General features: G+C 34.5%; 1 protein-coding gene across 1 annotated transcript in view; it reads right to left on the reverse strand.

Moving 5' to 3' along the window:
- The window catches only part of AP3S2 (adaptor related protein complex 3 subunit sigma 2), a 46,170-nt gene that overhangs the window by 3,899 nt on the left and 20,621 nt on the right, over nt 1-21,650 (reverse strand). Inside the window, exon 5 of the mRNA XM_074295156.1 lies at nt 6,916-7,023. Coding sequence (XP_074151257.1) covers nt 6,916-7,023 — 108 coding nt within the window. The remainder of the gene's footprint in view (nt 1-6,915; nt 7,024-21,650) is intronic.

Genomic DNA, 21,650 nt, shown 5'->3' on the forward strand with positions numbered 1-21,650 from the left:
AATTGAAATCTGACCTCAAAAACTTAACCCGGTTTATCTTAATCCAATGGAGAAGGAAATAGCAAACCATTCCAGTATCTTTACCAAGAAAACTCCATAGACAATACTTGTGTGCTATGGTCCACATGATCATGAAGACACATGGATATGTATAAACAAGTGAACAACAAATAAGTAGCTTACCGGAGTTATTGTATACTGCTTTATGATTAAAGAATGCTTTGTATACATTATATCCCATAAAGCCTTATAAAATCTTATGAGGAAAATAACATAAGCTATCCATTTTATAAATTAGGAAACTGAGGCTCAGGGAAGCTAAGTGACTTTGGAAATAAATCTTTGTCACAAAACTAGGAAATTGCCCCAAATGTCTACATAGACTCATACAATGTATAGCTAATAAACAAAATTAACTAACCACTTTAATGAAGGGGGCAAATTTGGGCTTTTCAGGGTTGAATAACTGAGAATTAATAGGATAAGTCAGGTAAATGGAATTAAAAAGAACAGAACACATAAAAGAGGTACAGAGTGACACTAGAAATTATGAACATGTTCATGTAAGGAAATCCAGGAATTAGAAAAGGAAATAATGTTAGCAAGAATGATAATTTTATTTTATTTTATTTTTTATTTTATTTTTTTAGCCTTCTTACCTTTTAATTTTATTGATTACATAATACTTTAGTCTCTTTAGTCTTTATGGCTCCATTAGACACCCATATATATGTAAAACAATTTTTAAAATCACATTACCATATATTTTTTAAAAGTACTAAATAAATGAATAGCCATGCTCCTGCCAAAGAAGTGAACAGATGAAGGTCAGAATAATTGTGGTGCAGTTAGTACGACAAGAATGATAATTTTAACAAGAAAAGGAGCTATACTATGGTAGGATCACCTAGCCAAGAAGAAATAGACAAATTTGCAAAACAGATCATAAATCTGGCATGGAGACAGGATATAACAGTAATGAAGGACTACTGAAACCCACCTAACTGCTAGAACCCTGTTTCAAAAACAAGGCATCTGAAAAATTCCTGTCTTGCTTTAGTGAGAATTTCATTCTTCAAAAAATAGGAATTGCTATTCTGGACCTGATTCTGAAAAATATTAATGAACTGGTTGCCACAGTAGAAATAAGAACCCATGATGAAATTGAAATTATATCCACTCATATGAAAGAGTGTTCCAAATCACTACTGATCAGAGAAATGCAAATTAAGACAACTCTGAGATACCACTACACACCTGGCAGATTGGCTAAGATGACAGGATCAAATAATGATGAATGTTGGAGGGGATGTGGGAAAACTGGGACACTGATGCATTGTTGGTGGAGTTGTGAAAGAATCCAACCATTCTGGAGAGCAATCTGGAATTATGCCCAAAAAGTTATCAAAATATGCATACCCTTTGACCCAGCCATACTACTACTGGGCTTATATCCCAAGGAAATACTAAAGAAGGGAAAGGGACCTGTATGTGCCAAAATGTTTGTGGCAGCCCTTTTCATAGTGGCTAGAAGCTGGAAGATGAATGGATATCCATCAATTGGAGAATGGTTGGGTAAATTATGGTATATGAAGGTTATGGAATATTATTGTTCTGTAAGAAATGACCAGCAGGAGGAATACAGAGAGGCTTGGAGAGACTTACATCAACTGATGCTGAGTGAAATGAATAGAACCAGAAGATCGCTGTACATTTCAATGCTGTATGAAGATGTATTCTGATGGAAGTGGATATCTTCAACATAAAGAAGATCCAACTCACTTCAGTTGATCAATGATGGACAGAAACAACTACACCCAGAGAAGGAACACTGGGAAGTGAATGTAAATTGTTCGCACTACTGTCTATCTACCCAGGTTACTTATACCTTCAGAATCTAATACTTAATGTGCAACAAGAAAATGGTATTTACACACATATATTGTATCTAGGTTATATTGTAACATATGTAAAATGTATGGGATTGCCTGTCATCTAGGGGAGGGAGTAGAGGGAGGGAGGGGATAATTTGGAAAAATGAATACAAGAGATAATATTATTTAAAAAAAAATTTACTCATGCATATATACTGTCAAAAAATTATAAATAAATAAAATTAAAAAAAAAAAAAGAAATAAGAACCCAGAAAGGAAATTATCATTTCATATTAGAATTTATGGGAAAAAAAGAGGGAAGATGGGTCTGACAAGTACCCTAGATATATATACTGAAAGGTGACTTCAGAGAATAGGACCCTAAGGCCAAAAATTCTACAGGGGTCAAAGAGAGAGAGAATATTTTAAGAATTAAATTCTGAAAGTAAAACATACAATCTTAATAAGGAAGAAAAAAGAAATTATCTAAAGAGACTGACATGAATGAAGAAAGAACTTAATATTATAGATTACTAAAATACAGATGAATAGCAGCAAGAGCTAATAAATGAAAATGAATACAAAAGCAACCAATTAACAAGCATTTATTAAGCACTTCCTCTATATCAGGCAGAGTACCAGGTACTGGGGACACACACACACACACACACACACACACACACACACACACACACACACAAGAATTCCAGCTAAAACCAAACTCTCAAGGAGTTTGTATTCAATAAGGAAAAGAATCGTTCTGAAAGAACCAGGGCAGTAAAGCTTTTTCAAAATGAGCAGAGGGTAAGGCTGATACTATTGATTTTTTGATTTGTCTTGAGGAGTAATCTCCTCTCCCAATATTTATTTATTTGTGGGGTATTCACTTTTTTGAGTTCCATTCTCTTCCCCTAATCCTCCAACCCATTGAAAAGTCAATACATATGAAATCATGTAAAATACATTTCCATATTAGCTATGTGTTCTACATGTTGCCAAAGAAAAAAGAAAAAGCAATATGAATATCCAGTTCTTTCTCTTGTAGTAGATGGCATTTTTCATCATGAGTTCTTTGTCATGGATCATTGTCTTGATCACAGTAGACTGAGATAATCCTAAGATAATTGCTTTTATTGTGTACAGTGTTCTCTTGATTCTGCTCATTTCACTTTGCATTAGTTCATGTCCTCCCAGGTTTCTCTTAAATCCTCCTTCATCATTTCTTATAACACAATAGTATTTCATCACAATCATGTACCACAACTTGTTTAGTCATCTTCTAATTGATGAGTAAACCCTTAATTTCTAATTCCTTGCCAATTTCTTTTCTTCTAATTTTGGCTGCATTGGTTTTGTTTGTGCAAAACTTTTTAATTTCATCTAATCAAAATTATCCATTTTACTTCCCATGAGACTATCTTTTATTTGGTCATAATTCCTTCTTTATCCAATAATCTGACAAGTAAAACTTTTCATGTGCCCTAAATTGCTTATATCATCCTGTAAACCTAAATCATGTACCCATTTTATCTCATAATGTGAGATGTTGATCTGCTTTATTTCTTCCAGAATGCTTTCCAGTTTTCCTAGCAGTTTTTGTCAAATAGTTTGAGTTTTTGCCCCAAAAGCTTGATCTTTGGGTTTATCAAACACTGAATGAATATGCTTATTTATTTCTGTGTATTATGTACCTAATCTAGTCCACTGATCCACTATTCCAATTCTTAGTATCAAACTGTTTTGATTTATAAACTTTGAAATCTGATGGGGATAAACATTAATGATTACAAAAGAGTTTTCTTTCTTTTCTTTTTTTTTTTTTAAAGCTATGTTAAAAGGCAAAAGAAGGCAGCTAGATGGCACAACTAATATAGTGCTAAGCCTGAAGCCATGAAAATTCATCTTTCTGAATTCAAATGTGGCCCCAAGCACTGACTAGCTATATGACTCTGGGCAACTTTATTAACCCTGTTTTCCTTTATATCCTCAACTGACAAATGAGCAGAGAACTAAACAGAGAGAGAGAGAAAAAAAAAATTTAAAAAAAGAAAGATGGCTGCTAGGAAAATGGGGAGAATGAGATAATAGCTTCCACAAAGAAAGAACTATTCGAATCTAATTTTGCTTTTATTTTTCCCTAGCAAGAAAAATGATCTTCAGACTAGGAAGAATCCCCCAAAAAAAGGTTTAACTGGGAGTTATTTTTTATCCAAGGAGAATGTGGAAAGAAAAGAGAGTAAGCTCTGAGCCTCTTTCAATAAATAAAAGAACAAAAATTGTTCAAAGACCTAGAGTTCCTGCCTAAATTCTCTCTTCAGATTCTTTACCTGCCACTTTGCTACCCTAGAGAAATATCAACCCTCAGGCTTCCTCCTCAATTCCCCAATCCTTTCACCTTCTAGGGCCCTTTTTTTGTGTTGTTCTCCTCCAACAGAATAGAACCCTGTATTTATATTCTCACACTTCACACAGAGCCTGGCATACATTACTAAAAGGACTTACCAAATGCTCTATCTATCAATACTGAAAGGGGCCTCAGAGGCCACCTACTCCAACCCCCTTTTTGCATATGAGAAGACCTAAAGGTCAAGTGACTTCCCTATGATGATACAGGTAGTGTCACAAAAAAGACATGAACCCACTACCTCTGAGCCAGGGCCAGAGTTATTCCCTCTGACATCTGTCTCCTCACATGCCACCATTACAAGAAACGATAGCTGTGACTGCTGAGCTGTTTTCAGTGACCTTTGATAGATCACAGAGAACAGAAGAGGTACTACAGAACTGAGAGGAGCAATTTAAAGTTAAATTTCCAAAGAAGAGAAAAAGACAGTGTTTCAATGATAAGCCATGAGCTGGACTTTAATTCCTGGCAAAACTCAGTACCATAGGATTACTTTGGTATCTTACAGTACAGATGAAAACTGGGTTTTTGAGAATTCTACCAACAAGGCTACCAGGCTGAAAAGACTTAGACTACAGTCCAGTCCCAGTGATGGACTGCATGGAGGTTACTTCCAGGTATCAACCAACCCTGCTATGTTTATAGAGGTAAATCAGCAATTTGGCTGCAAGGGGATTCATTTTTCAGCCAGAGAGACTCTTGAAAATGGTCTACTAAATTGGTAGGGGGATTACAATCTGCATCTGTGAAAGTAGTATCCAAACAAAAAAAAAAAATCATATTGATAACATAATGATGTATCAAAAGGAAAATCTGCAAATTTAGATAGGAAAGTGATGACTGGTAAGAGTCACCATGGCTTCACCAAGAACAGGCCATGTAAAATTAACCTCATTTCCTTTTATGAAAGGCTATTATGGGTTCATTAGGAAAATAATTTTAACATGATATTTGATAGTCTCACATTTTTTCTGGACAAAATAGATGCAAGCTAAATGATAATTAAGTGTGTCTGGTAGTGGCTGAATGACTGGATTCAAAGGATAGTTGTAAATGGACTGCTGCTAAGGTGGAAGGAGATCTCTGGTGGGGTACCACAATAATCTGTCCATGACAGTGCTGTAAAATACTTTTATTACTGATTTGAATAGTTCTATAGGCTATATATATGTATATGTATATATATGTATGTATATATATAAACATATGTATGTATGTATGTATAATACATAGCCCAGAAAGTTTTGGGCTTACAAGGATAATTTTCAAATTGGGAGTTTCTCATTAAAATTTCTATTTAATTTATACACCTATCCAAGATTTCCCTGGAACATCAGAATTGGGCTTGTAGCTAGTTCTTTACAAAAAAGTATCTTGCCTTTATGGGGTAAATATCTATGCAAGTACCCAGACTAACAAGACACAATAAATTTCACTTGATTAAAAAAATTCAAAGCACAAAGGATTCACCTCCAAACCTCCGCCTCTAGTCAAAGCAACTTTCTGTCTTTCCTTAGGATTTGCCCCAGGATTTAAGTCTTCTTAAAAAGGATAAGCCCTGAGGATTGTTGGAGAGATGACCCTTCTCCTTCTAATAACCTCCTCTGTCCTTGCTAATACTCAGAGGAGAAGAAAGAGGACTATAAAAAGATATATAAAAAGAAGCTAGTCTTTTGTGTATACATATTTATGTACATATGTGTGTGTGCATATATACATATAAATTGTTTTCATGGTTAGAAAAAGTTTACATTTTAAAAAATCTTATAATAGAGATACTAAATAAAATTCTAAACTTGGTTCAAAAACAACTTCACCAGTCTAAGATATGCAAAGTGTGATGAAATGATTTCTATGGAAAAAAATTTAAGGGTTCTGTTGAATTGTAAGCTCAATAGCAATACAAAACTAATGCAACTTTAGGTTGCTTTAAGAGAGGGATAGTGGAGAAGGGAGACAATAGTCCCATCTGAATCAATCAGATGACCTTGGAAGTATCATATGTAATTCTGTGTGCCACATTTTAATAAGGTCACTGCAAACCCTGCACATCATCAGAAGGCAGAGAGGACTCCACACCATACTTCCCAAGGGTAAAGAAGAGGACATTTTAGGGTCACATGATGATTCTCTTTAAGCATATGAAGGGCTACCATGGAGAAGAGTTTTCACTTAAGCTCATAGCACAGAATTAGGCATGAGAAGGAAGCTGCAGAGAGACAGATTTGACAAAGGGGAGAAAAAAAAAACAATTCAAACCATTCCCAAATGGTATGGATTGCCTAAAGAGATAGGCCTAGCATGCTCCATGACTGGACATTTTTAAGCAGACAATGGATGACCACAATCAAGGTTGTGATGTAAAAGGAATTCTTCAAGTACAGATTAAATTGGACAGACTCTGAATTTCTTTCCAACTCTGAGATTCAATGATCTGAGTGAGGCAAGACTTCAATCGAGGGCACCTTCTTCTTTTGGTGCTTTTCCTACCACACCTTGCCCATACCCATGGAAGAAGAAAAGGACAGTAGTAGGAAGGCAAAGTGAAATAACAAATCTACATATCCCTTCTGCTGGCTGTCTTTTAACAAAACTATGTTCAACTCCATGGAAATGGAATCTCAGGGGTTTACTCACCTCTGATTTCTCCAATTTGTTTTGAGCTTCAATCTGAGCCACAATTTCATTCATGTTTGTTTCCAGCACCATACCACCCATCACTACCTCTTGCAGGATGTAATGTACCTAAAAGAGAGTCAAAGATAAGAATTAGAGCTCCTGGGTCTGAGCTGAGCACCTCCAAAAAGAAAAAGGAGGGAGTTTCCTGCAAATTGAGTGAATACAACAACAAGATTGTGATGATTGGTTGTGATCATCTTGTTGCTGTGTACAACATTCTCTTGGTTCTACTTATTTCACTCAGCATCAGTTCATATAAGTCTCTCCAGGCCTCTCTGAAATCACCCTGCTGATTATTTCTTATAGAATAATAACATTCCATTTCATTCATATACCATAATTTATTCAGTCATTCTCCAACTGATGGACATCCACTCATTTTCCATTTCTTTGCTACTACAAAAAGAGCTGCTACAAACATTTTTGCATATGTGGGTCCTTTTCTCTTTTTTATGATCATAAAGAGTTTTCAATATTTATTTCTGTAAGATTTTGAGTTTCAAGTTTTTTCTCCCTCCCTCTTTTTCTTTTTCTTTCCTCCCTCCCAAGCAATCTCCAGCAATCAACTGATATGTTATATGTGAGCAATCATTTTAAACAAAATTAGAACAAAAGAGAAAACCACAAAAAAGAAAAAGCAAACAAAAATAAAGGTGAAAATAGTATGCTTCAATCTGCATTCAGTCTTCACAGTTCTTTCTTTGGATGCGGATGACACTTTTTATCCCAGGTCTATTGGAACTGTCTTGGATCATTATATTGCTAAGAGGAGCTAAGTCTATCATAATTGACTGATTGTATGATGATTTAAAAAAAATTTTTTTTAAATCAGCTCAAAGGGGGGAAAAATGAGAAAAAAAAATATACAGTGTTCTCTTGGTTCTGATTACTTTAGTCAGTATCAGTTCATGTAATCTTTTCAGGCTTTTCTGAAATCAGCCTGCTAATCATTTCTTATACAACAATAATATTTCATTACATTCAAAAACTTGTCATGTGATGATCAACTGTGATGAAGTTGGCTCTTTTCAACAATAAGGTGATTTAGCCAATTTTAATAGACTTGTGATGAAGAGAAACATCTGCATCCAGAGAGAAGACATAGGGAGTGAATGTGGAGCACAACATAGTATTTTACCCTTTTTGTTATTTGCTTGCTTGGTTTTTTTTTCTCATTTTTCCCTCCTTTGAGCTGATTTTTCTTGTGTAGCATGACAAATCTGGAAATATGTTTTAGAAGAACTGCATATGTTTAACCTATATTGTATTATTTGCTATTTAGGGGAAGGGGGAAATGGGGAAGAAAAGAGAAAAATTTGGAACACAAGATTTTACAAGGGTCAATGTTGAAAATTATCTTTGCATGTATTTTGAAAAATAAAAAGCAACTATTAAAAAAGTAGAAAAAAGGGGGCAGCTAGGTGGCGCAGTGGATAGAGCACCAGCCTTGGATTCAGGAGGACCCGAGTTCAAATCTATCTCAGACATTTAATACTTCCTAGCTGTGTGACTGGGCAAGTCACTTAACCCCAGCCTCAGGAAAAAAAAAAAAAAAGTAGAAAAAAGAAAACAATCTTTACATGTAATTAGAAAAAAAAAAAAAATACTAGTAAGAAAAAAAAAAAAAAAAAACCAAATATCATTTCGTTTTATCCTCATTGCAATCCTGGGGGAATAGATGCTATTATCATCACCATTTTGCAGATGAGGAAACTAAAACAGAGAGCAGTTAAGTGACTTGGTCCAGGATTATATAACTAGTCAGGTCCTGAAGCTACATTTGAACTCAAATCTTCCTGGTTTAAGGTATAGTACTCTAACTACTATACTACTTAGCTCTGTATGTGTTTGTGACATGCATACATGTGGATACATACATATGGAAAATAGAAATGTGTGTGTGTATATATACACAAACATATACATATATATGTATGTGCATGCTTGTTGATGTGTACGCACTTATGGTCTTGTAGGTATATATATATGTATGTGTATGTATGTATACATGTAAATATTTATGTAGAACACATGCTATAACAAACAATAAACTGGGCAAGAATGAATAAAGAATAAATGAAGCTGGGATCACATCTGGATAATTGGAATATGCTTTCAAAGGTCCTGCCTACTTGCTGTAGCAAATGCCTATCTTTATAACCAATATTCTCCTGGTCATTTTATATAGCATAGAACACCAGGATATATATAATTAGAAAAAGAGACGAACCTGTCACATACTGGATATATTGGGTAGATTCTCTATGGAAGATTTATACAAACACATACACAAGAATTATACAAAGTAGGATTTGTAAAGGAATTTGCACTAAATCTGCACTAAAATTTATGATTCAACCAAACTCAACCTGCCCTCTTGCCTCTACAAAAGGCTTACGTAAACAAGCCATGTCCTTTTCCTTGCTCCCTTAAGCAACGATATAGAAACAACCAAGTGGCTGCCTCTACTCCTTTGGCCCTAGCACCTGGCTCTGAGCCATTATCCCTAAGGACATATCAATGTCATCTGCCCCCTCCTGGAAATTGTCTTCCTCTACTTCAGTACTCTCAATCTACTATCTTTTCTTCAGTTTCTTAGGGATTAGAAAGGTCAAGGATCAGGAGTTACTGTTATGCCACAAGAAATAGTATACCACAGTTATCTGGATCACAAATCACTCCTTTCTGAATATGTCTATTTTGTGCTGCTACATGGCCTGCAGGTCCATGCCTTTCACATAAGACATGGGGGAATGCAATGACTCAAGAGAGTATTTTGAAGTCTTCCCATATCTTGAATAAGCATCTTCCCCAACTCCAATCCAACTTGACCTGGGAACTGTATTGTCTATTTGTATCTTTGGTCAGAAGGAGGATTGAACATAGTCACTCTCCATTGCTACTGCTAAACCATTCAAGTACTAATATCCCTCAATGACATCTCTTCTTTTAAGGGATATTTAATCTTCAAAATTTATCATCATTACCATTAACTCCTACGCTCTCTGGATACAAGTATACGCCTCACAAAATGGAGTAGATTTCTAATCTACATTCTTGATCCCACAGCTCTCTTACCTCCTTCAGGATCTTGTTGCAATAGTCATCAACTTCCTCTGATGTGTTAATTTGTTCAAAACTATTGTGCAATGAACTCCAGTCAACCACAAAACCAAACATATATTTAGAATTATTTACACTGCAGCACAATTTTCTATACAAAGTGTATCCAAGGTTTTTTCTGGTCTTCTCTATTTGTTCATTTATGACTTTATTTGTATTTCAATTTCTCTCTCTACAGTGGCTCCTACAAATCCCTCAGGCCTTCAAAACTATTAAAAAAGTCCTTTCTTTGACCTTTCTCTCCTCCTTTCTTATTTATTAGTAAACTTCTTGAAAAAGTTTCCTAAATCAATTTCCATTCCGAGGATTGATGAGAAATCAATACATAAATCATTATTAAACTCTTTATGTGTCAGGCTCTGGGGATACAAATACAATACAAAAAAGAAAGACAGTTTCTACCCTCAAAAACTTATATTACACTAAAAGAAAACAACATGTTCACAGGTGAATAAATGTAGGTTATAAACAAAATAAGTATACAGATATTTGGCAGAGAAATGATAGTACTAATGATGGGGGGAACCCTGAAACTGTCCTCTGACTTTGGAGGAGAAGCAATGGGTGAACTCTTGAAACTCTCCTTGAATTCTTGAGAAACTTTTTGGGAGAGACACACTTCAGGAAATCAAGATAAAGTAGCTTCATTCTGTTATCTTGATGGGACTAGCTGCACCCTCTAGTGAGTTGAAAATTAGTCCAGGACCACTTCTACTTAGCTTGAACTTAAGTGGTCTCATTCTACTGGAAATCTAGGCCTGGGGGCAGTGATCTCAGTCAATTGATCCCTTATAAAAAAGGTAATATCAAACTCATAATTTGCAGAGGCCCAATGCAGGACCATGCCTTGTCAAGGAACCTCTCTCAACTTGGCATAGCTGCCTTCCAGGACTCCTACCTGCTGTGAAGACATTCTCTTCTCAGTGTCAAGACCTGTTTATCTCTGCCAGGATTTCTCTGCTAGGACCTTTGTCTCTCTGCCAGGACTGACTTCTCAGTGCCAATATAAAACTTCCCTTTAGCCAGTCAAACTTTTCGGGCTCGTGAATTCTTTCATGTTGAACCTGCATCGACCAGAAGGGGATTCTCACAACTCAACCTGTATTGCCATTAACTGCATCATTTGGTTCTCTAATCGCATCCTAACAAGTGAGGAAACAGAAAAAAAGCTTTTTGAAGGAGGTAGTACTTGAGCTGAGCTAAGAGCATCTCTAGGATGAGAGATAAGAGATTTCAAACAATAAAAACAATGCCTCAAACAGAGTAAAAGCCCTCAGTAATCTTGTTCACTGGCTCCTTGCGGCATAGAGGTGGCAGACTATGAAGTGTGAAATGACCCATAAGTATTGTCAGTATATGCATTTGTTTTCTGTTGTATCTCTGTATTAGAATGGAGAGAAAGAAAGAGAGAGAGAGAGAGAGAAAGAGAAAGCGAGTATGTGTGAGTAGTGACAGCAATATTTTATATTTTTTTAAAAGCATCAATAAAATATTTTTAAAAGATATCTATATCTGACACCACTGCTTCTTTATTACCTACTCTCTCCATCAACTTTTTTCCAACAATCATTTGCAATCATCACTTCACTGAAACTACTCTCTCTCTATGATCAAAATGACTTCATAATCCCAAAATTCAAAAGCCTTTTTCTTTTTCTTCATCATACTCATTGATTATTATCTACTTCTATCTTTTCCTTCCCATGTCTTTAGAAACACACTGTTTAAATATAATTTCCTATTGTAGAAACCATGTTGTCTTTCTCCTAAAAAACTGTGTTTTCAAAGCTTCAACCCTTTACCATATATATTCTACAAACCTGCCTGGTATAATGGACTATAACTCCCATGGTCTTTCTTGTAATCTTTATCACACATAGTCTGCCATTCTCACTGGCACATGGCTAACAAGAAATTATGTATTTTGGCCAATTGCGTGTTGCCAGTCAGTACAGCTCACAACTTTGACAAATTGCCCTGGCCATAATGGCCAAGAGAAGAACTTAATTGGGCTAGGGCTGCTGCTTGGTAGAAACCAACCTTTGCTCACTCACATTTGACCATAAATTTATTGCTGATTCTTTTATTTGATGTTGAAGAATGTGATTATGTACACAGTTTCTTTTCTTTCTCTGAAATATTTCACTGTCTCTTATCACATTCTCTTCTCTTTCTCATATCTTCTGTTCCTCAACAAAAGCAAGGATTTCAATTGTCTATATAAGAAAGGCCATCATATACTCTGTATAAGTAACCTCTCTTTTCTGAAAGCAGAGAAATGTGACAAGAAGACCAACTACTCTATCAATTTTGCCCCGCTGTTGTTTTGACTATTGGCCATCCTTTTTCATTCTTGGAATTTTAAAACAATTTCAGGGATATGTCACTTAGTCCTGCTGATACTATGATCTCTAATTTGTTGATCTGATTTAAACTATGCAAAACAATGACCACAGTTTGATCTAATACATCCAACTTTTCCCAAAAGAAATCTGAAAATACAAATCTCCTTAACTTCTCATTCAGTAAAGACCAAGGAACTCTATTTATGTATCTGTTTTTACCACTTCAGTAGATTTTAAGTTTCTTGAAGGCAAGGACTGTTCTCTTCTTTCACTACATTCTTACTGTAATATTAGGACAGTACCTTTTTTGCATTTTTGTTGTTGAATCAATTTTCAGTTAATCCAACTCTTCATGACCACAACTGGAGTTTTCTTGGCAAAGATACTAGAGTGGTTTGCAATTTTCTTCTTCAGATGATTGTATAAGTTGAGGAATTGAGGCAAACAGAGTTAAATCATTTGCCCAGGCTAGGAAGTATCTGAGGTGAAATTTGAATTCAGGTCATCCTGATTCTAAACCTGGTGTTCCATACATTGCATTGCCTAGCTGCCCAATATTTAATATAAATTTGTTGAACTCATTCATTCATTCAGCAAATGTATATTAATCACCTATTACATGCAAGAAACTATAGAGAATACAAATATGAATGCTAAATGATCTCTGCCATGACGGGGATCATTTTCTGACTATTTAAAGGGGGAAAGATGACATGGAGATAAACAACTATAAAACAAAGCTGTCATATAAAACTGTCATAAAAAATAAATAAATTCTAAGGAGGGAGAAATCACTTTGGAAAAAAATATTTAGGGAGGGAATACGAATTTGTGGATCAGGTGGCATATAGTTTGATCTTGAAAATATATAGAACTTCAAATGAAGAAGTTGAGACAATCTGGTCAAGGCATGTAAGGGATAACAATTAAGGACAATAGCAGAAAAAATGGCAGAAGGCATTTCATGAATACAGGGAGAAGAACATATCAGAGTGACTGAATTTGAATTGGGAAAATTACATCACAAAAAGATCTAGAAAACAGATTTCTTTGAGATTAGTGATTTTGCAACACAAATATTTTGAGCACTTAAATTTAACATAAAGTGACAATCCCTAATTAGACAATTTACTAACTTAAAATTTCAAATGGCAGAAATTCATTTAGAAATTTGTTCTTAACTGAGTTTAGACAAAAATGTTATTAATTTAAAACTGAGAAAGTCCAATGGTAACTTGGTCTAATAGTGATCTTAATCAGAAAGATTTATATCTAAGTGCAAAAATTATTCTTCCAACCTCCATAAACTAATAAGCTCTTATGACAATAATAAAGAAAAAAGTACCCTGAATGACTAAGCCTATTCTAGCACAAGTATGACACTAGAAGAAAAACAGAGAAAGAAAAGAAACTGTGTACATAATCACATTCTTCAACATCAAATAAAAGAATCAGCAATAAATTTATGGTCAAATGTAAGTGAGCAAAGGTTGGTTTCTACCAAGCAGCAGCCCCAGCCCAATTAAGTTCTTCTCTTGGCCATTATGGCCAGGGCAACTTGTCAAAGTTGTCAGCTGTACTGACTGGCAACACGCAATTGAAAGACTTATTCCTACCTGAAATATTTCACTGTCTCTTATCACATTCTCTTCTCTTTCTCATATCTTCTATTCTATTGCTCAACAAAAGCAAGGATTTCAATTGTCTATACAAGAAAGGCCATCATATACTCTGTGTAAGTAACCTCTCTTTTCTGAAAGCAGAGAAATGTGACAAGAAGACCAACTACTCTATCAATTTTGCCCTGCTGTTGTTGGTTTTTTTTTTTCCTGAGTCACTATTTGAACATTTCCCACAGCAACACAGTTTCATGGGAAGAATATAGATTTAAAAGTGTGTATCCTCGTTCCAACACTTTTACTTTTAGTACTCACTTTAAAAGAAAGAACAAGTATGACATACAATAACACTGAAATCTTCTCATCAGTTTTATAATATTCACAGGATATTCTTTTAGAATTTAGGGTGTCAAATACCTAAAAATGATAATCTATCATTTGTGTTTAAAATTCTCATCCTGAGGAAGGAAAACGTTTTTGAAATGGTTGCTACAAACAATGACTGGCATATTGGTGCTTTAGAAAAACTTATTGTTAAAAAAAAAAAAAAAAAAAATGTAAAAAGGGGGCAGCTAGGTGGCACAGTGGATAGAGCTCCAGCCTTGAATTCAGGAGGACCTGAGTTCAAATCTGATCTCAGACATTTAGCACTTCCTACCTGTGTGACCCTGGGCAAGTCACTTACCTCCAGCCTCAGTTTAAAAAAAAAAAAAAGAAAAAAGAAAAGATATTGTTGGCTATAACAAGACATTTCCATTAAGCATGCTGAATTGATATTATGCTCCCATATTAAAACTAATCAATGACTAGATGATGAATAGGCAGATTTCAGAAAAACCTGGAAAGATTTAAACTGATGCAAAGTGAAGTGAGCAGAAGCAAGAAATCATCTTACACAGAAACAGCAATACTGTATGAGGATTAACTGTGAATGACTTAGCTATTTTCACAATACAATGATCTAAAATAATTCCAAAGGATTCATGATGAAATATGCTCTCCACCTCCAGAGAAAGGACTGATGAAATCTAAATCTGAATGAAGGTTATTATTTTTCACTTTCTGTGTTTTTTTTTCCATGTTTTTCTTCCCTTTGGGTCTATCTTCTTTCATAATATGACTAATATAGTAACATGCTTTGCATGATTGAAAATTTATAACTCATCAAATTGCTTACCATCTTAAAGAAGAGGGAGGTAAGGGTAGGGTTTTTTAAATGAATGTTAAAAATTGTCTTTCCATGTAACAAGAGAAAAAAATAAAATATTTTTAAAAACCTAATCAATTGAAGGACAAAGAAAAGCAAGTATAAGAATATAGAAACTCTGCTCTAGATCTAAGGAAGGAGATGGAAAGGTGCCCAGATCAACCACACCTCTTTATCAGAAGGCTGATAGGTTGTAGATTTGGCTTTCTTTCCTACTTCTGGAACCTAGGTGAGGTCCTAAATATTTTCTAGAGCAAAATAAAACTACTATAACAAAAAAGTAATAAACATATCCCAAGTGAAGTTAAACCCACACCGTAGAGGAATGTCTATTCCCTAACTTTCCATCCTTGCTCCAACTTCAATAACAGAAACAGTGAAACCAACTCAAAAGAATTAAGTAAGGGAAGTACAAATCCAGGTATTTTTATTGATGCAGTAAACATAGCATCACCCAGTTTATGGGCATATTATGTTCTAAAAGTTAATGTATAACTCAATGGCTTAGAAATTTGAATACATTTTCCCTTAAATACCATGTTTAAAATAGTAAATAGATCTCTAGATCAGCCTACAAATTTATTTAACTCATAACATAATTTAAATATAGAATTAATGGTTATTACTTCATATGCACTTAACAATTATTTTATAACCATATGGGAAATTCTAAGTTTCAACATGAGACATCATAAACACATCCCATGGGGCAGCTAGGTGGCGCAGTGGATAGAGCACCAGCCTTGAATTCAGGAGGACCCGAGTTCAAATCTGGTCTCAGACACTTAACACTTCCTAGCTGTGTGATCCTGGGCAAGTCACTTAACCCCAGCCTCAAAAATAAATAAATAATTAATTAAATGAACACATCCCATGCAGCATCAATAAGGACTCCCAAGACAGGGAATGGGTTTGAAAGGAGGAAAAAAAAAAATACTATGAAGTTTCACTATGTCAATCATTACAGAATGCTCTAAATTAAGAAACAAAGGGCATTAGAAATAATTCAGAATTTTGGCAAAGTTGCAGGATACAAAATAAATCCACATAAATCCTCAGCATTTTTATACATTACCAACACAATCCAACAGCAAGAGATACAAAGAGAAATTCCATTCAAAATAACGGTCAATAGTATAAAATATTTGGGAATATATCTACCAAAGGAGAGTCAGGAATTACATGAGCAAAATTACAAAACACTTGCCACAAAAATAAAGTCAGATTTAAATAACTGGAAAGACATTCAGTGCTCTTGGATAGGCCAAGCAAATATAATTAAGATGACAATACTCCCTAAACTAATCTATTTATTTAGTGCTATACCAATCAGACTTCCAAGAAACTATTTTAATAACCTAGAAAAAATAACAACAGAATTCATATGGAACAACAAAAGGTCAAGAATTTCAAGGGAAGTAATGAAAAAAAAATTAAGTGAAGGTGGTCTAGCTGTACCTGATCTAGAACTGTATTATAAAGCAACAGTCACCAAAACCATTTGGTATTGGCTAAGAAATAGACTAGTTGATCAGTGGCATAGGTTAGGTTAACAGGGCAAGATAGTGAATAAAAATAGCAATCTAGTGTTTGACAAACCCAAAGATCCCAAATTTTGGGATAAGAATTCATTATTTGACAAAAACTGCTGGGAAAACTGGAAATTAGTATGGCAGAGACTAGGCATGGACCCACATTTTTTTTTAAATTTAATTTTTATTTTATTTTATAATTATAACTTTTTTTTTGACAGTACATACGCATGGGTAATTTTTTATAACATTATCCCTTGCACTTACTTCTGTTCAGATTTTTTCCCTTCCTCCCCCAACCCCCTCCCCCAGATGGCAGGCAGTCTTATACATGTTAAATATATTACAATATATTCTAAATACAAATTGGAGGAACAGGGGATGGTTTACCTCTCAGACTTGTGGAGGAGGAAGGAGTTTGTGTCCAAGGGAGAACTAGAGACCATTATTGATCACAAAATAGAAAATTTTGATTACACCAAATTAAAAAGTTTCTGCACAAACAAAACTAATGCAAACAAGATTAGAAGGGAAGTAACAAATTGAGAAAACATTTTTACAGTTAAAGGTTCTGATAAAGGCCTCATCTCCAAAATATACAGAGAATTGACTTTAATTTATAAGAAATCAAGCCATTCTCAATTGATAAATGGTCAAAGGATATGAACAGACAATTTTCAGATGATGAAATTAAAACTATTTCCATTCATATGAAAGAGTGTTCCAAATCACTACTGATCAGAGAAATGCAAATTAAGACAACGCTGAGATATCATTACACACCTGGCAGATTGGCTAAGATGACAGGAACAAATAATGATGAATGTTGGAGGGGCTGTGGGAAAACTGGGACACTGATGCATTGTTGGTGGAGTTGTGAAAGAATCCAACCATTCTGGAGAGCAATCTGGAATTATGCCCAAAAAGTTATCAAAATGTGCATACCCTTTAACCCAGCCATACTACTACTGGGCTTATATCCCAAGGAAATACTAAAGAAGGGAAAGGGACCTGTATGTGCCAAAATGTTTGTGGCAGCCCTTTTCATAGTGGCTAGAAGCTGGAAGATGAATGGATGTCCATCAATTGGAGAATGGTTGGGTAAATTGTGGTATATGAAGGTTATGGAATATTATTGTTCTGTAAGAAATGACCAACAGGAGAAATACAGACAGGCTTGGAGAGACTTACATCAACTGATGCTAAGTGAAACGAGCAGAACCAGAAGATCATTATACACTCCAACAATGATACTGTACGAGGATGTATTCTGATGGAAGTGGATATCTTCAACATAGAGAAGAGCTAATCCAATTCCAATTGATCAATGATGGACAGAATCAGCTACATCCAGAAAAGGAACGCTGGGAAATGAGTGTAAACTGTTATTTTTACCTTCTGAATCCAATTCTTCCTGTGCAACAAGAAATTCGGTTCTACACACATATATTGTATCTAGAATATACTGTAATATATTTAACATGTATAAGACTGCCTGCCATCTGGGGGAGGGGGTTGGGGGAGGAATGGAAAAAATCTGAACAGAAGTAAGTGCAAGGGATAATGTTGTAAAAAATTACCCATGCATATGTACTGTCAAAAAAAAAAAGTTATAATTATAAAATAAAATAAAAATTAAATTTAAAAAAAAGAGAAAAAAAGAAACAAAGGGCAGTTATTTTCAAACATAAGGCTATGACTACCCCTGCCTCTACCTTTTATGTGTGGACATTTATTGAGTATAGTGTTCTACTAGGAACTTCGAAGTAATAGATAACATTTCACATAGCACTATGTTCTAAATCAAATGTGTCAAACTTGTTGATGGAAAGCCATGAGATTAAAATGTAATTCAGAAATGTTTAACAAAATAAATAAAAATATAATATAATTATAGATAATGTTAATTTTTGGTTTTCTAAGCCAAAATGTGGTCTAAATGGAATGTCTTTCTATTTGAGTTTGATATCACTTTTTAAATTAACTGGCAGAAAGCTGGATTCCTGAGAGAGTGGTCTTAAATATAATAAAGTATCATTTTCATGTTATTTAATAAAGTAAATGATAAAAACTGTAATACCAATTAAAACTGCAACATGCTAGTTAACTATGTTTACTAAATCAAGAGAACTACAATATTACAGCATATAAACTTCAAAAAAGCCAGCGATAAAAGGTAACTGTGGGTTTCTTTCTATCATTCAGCACTGACTCCAGTGATATATGACAAAACTAAAACATAAAGCATTTAACATTTTAAAAAGGAATCTTTACCAAGGAGCCTATTTTCCTGATTCCTTTATGGTTTTTAATAGGTTTTAATGGTCAAATGACATATTTATAATGGACTTAGCCCAAAGCTTTAGTACAAAGAAGATGCTTAAGAAATGCTTATTTCTTTCCCTTCCTCTTTCCCCTTTGGCTTCTTCCTTTTCCTTTTCCCCTTTTAAAAATTCCAAGTAACTGCCTTCTGGGAGGACAGTTAATGTTCTATGCTTGAATTTGTGTTAAATTTCAGTTCCTCTGGAAAGCTCTGCCATTCTGGAAAAAGCTTTAGAGGGCACTCAAAGCAGAATCAGGAGAAGGGCTTACAGTGCTAATCAACAAAAACTAGTGTTGTCTCCAGAGAGAGAAGAGTTATCATAATTACCTAAATTCCTTAATTAGTAATTCCTATATTTTCACAGAAGACCAATTATATATTTTTAATATGAAGTGAAAAAAGGAAAGGACACAGAAATATTATATGATCCTCCCAGAGCCCCTTGGACCCCTTCCTACTCTATAATCTATCCAAGCAAGAATTACTTTTTTTTATAGAGCATTTTATAGCTTTCTTTCTGTCTTTTCTCTATGTTATTACATTTTTTGGGGGGGAATAAAATGAGCATCAACAATATACAACAAGCTGGGGAGTGAGAAGGGGGATATCCCACACAAGAAGTTAGAAGAGAAGGGGACCACGAAAGACTACTATAGACGTGTAATTTGAGCAGAGTTTTAGAAGGGAAAAAAAGAATCAGACACAGTAGTGGAGTGAGAATATACTCAGCAAGAGGGATAGATAGTGTAAAGGTACAGAGATAGGATTTGGAGCTTCATTTGTTAAAAAAACATGAAGAAAGTTATTTTGGCTGGGAATGATGTAGCATTTACATGGCATGCATGGAAAATGAAGAGGAAACTGGTTTGATTGGCACAGAGATTGTGCTTGAGAATTATAAATGATATACTGAAATGATTGTTAGGTCCAGATTATGGAGGACTCTAAACACGGGCAGAATTGAATCTTGATACAAAAGGTATTGGAAGGCACTACCAGAATTTAGCCCAAGAAGGATACAATTACAGGGAATTCAGTTTGGCAACAGTGTTCCACATGGTTTAGAGAAAAGAAAGATGGAAGGAAGATGTTGCAGTAATCTACAAATGAAGTGTCTAAATTACAATTATATGATAGAAGAACAAGTGAAAAAAAAATATATCAGTATAATTTGGTTAATTTTAACAAAGAAGACACAAAAAGAGTAAACATCAAATATTATTCAAGGGTTTCTAAGAAAAAGACAGTATATCCCTGACAGTTATAGGAATATTAGGAAAAGGAAATGGTTTTTCAAGATATCTTTATTTAATCTTTTTTTCAATTTCCTTAGCTCTAAAACAGAGTAGTATTATCACTTCACCTCTGAAGGCTGTAAAGAACTACTTTAAAATGATTATAAAACTACTGATGAGTAGAATATGCTGTGGAAATAGGAAATATTCTGAAGATCCATAGGGAAGCTAGGTACCCAGTGGATAAAACGTTAGCCCTGGAGTTAGGAGGATCTAGACACAGAAGAGTAGCCTCAGACACTTATTAGCTGTGTGATTCTGAGTACATCACTTAACTGGTTGCCTCAGTTTCCTTATTTGTAAAATGAATTGGAGAAGGAAAATGCAAACCTCTCTAGGATCTTTGCCAAGAAAACCCCAAACAAGGTCATGGAGAATTAGACAAAACTGAAATGACTCAAGAAGAAATACAGATCCATGTTGAGAAGTGATGCTTCAAAAACTATTCATTACAACAAAAGGAGGGTCATAATGGGAGTAAAGGGAAGAGGTAGAAGGAAGAGCAAGAGGAGTTTTCATACACCCACCCACAAAATTGAAATACTTAAAAGTCCCAAGTAGTCAGTGTCAATGGATAGCAAAGACTTTCCACTATTTTCAATGAGTCATTTAGAATTAACTAACAATTGTGAGTCTTTTTGCCTTTCAACAGAGATAAGGCCCCACCAAGTTTTATGAGTACTCATTTTCCTATCTAAGATGTAAATAAAGCATATACATCATTTGATCCCAGTTCTACAAGATATATAAAAATAGAGAGTCTAGCTATGTATTCTCAGGTTCATTAAAGTATCCCAGGTAGGACTGTAAACTGATTAATCTTTTTAAATGGGTTCTGTGAGCCTTGTTATACACACTTTCCATTGCAAGCAACTCAGGAAAGTGCAATTAGGTAACCAAGGTTCTCTATATTAGGCTACAGATAAATAGGCAACTCATATATTAATTTACTTTAAAAATATATATTTTTTATTTTTTGTTATTTATATAACCAATAAAATATATATATATATATGATATCTAATATATATTAACATCCTAGCAACTGAAGGAGTACTGTTTAAAAACCATGAATCTTCCTTATATACAGCTTGCTTTTTAAAGTCCATATATTTATTTTTATTTAAAATCTATATTTTGCATGTTAGTTCCAAAGCTGTTCTGTGTTTTCTTTTATACTTCCTTCTGTTCTATCCTCTGATCTCATCATTCACTTTTTCCCCTTTCTTCTTCAATAGAAACCGGGGTT

Source organism: Sminthopsis crassicaudata, chromosome 2 (assembly GCF_048593235.1).
Source record: "Sminthopsis crassicaudata isolate SCR6 chromosome 2, ASM4859323v1, whole genome shotgun sequence".
In the NCBI taxonomy this organism is placed as follows: Eukaryota; Metazoa; Chordata; class Mammalia; order Dasyuromorphia; family Dasyuridae; genus Sminthopsis; species Sminthopsis crassicaudata.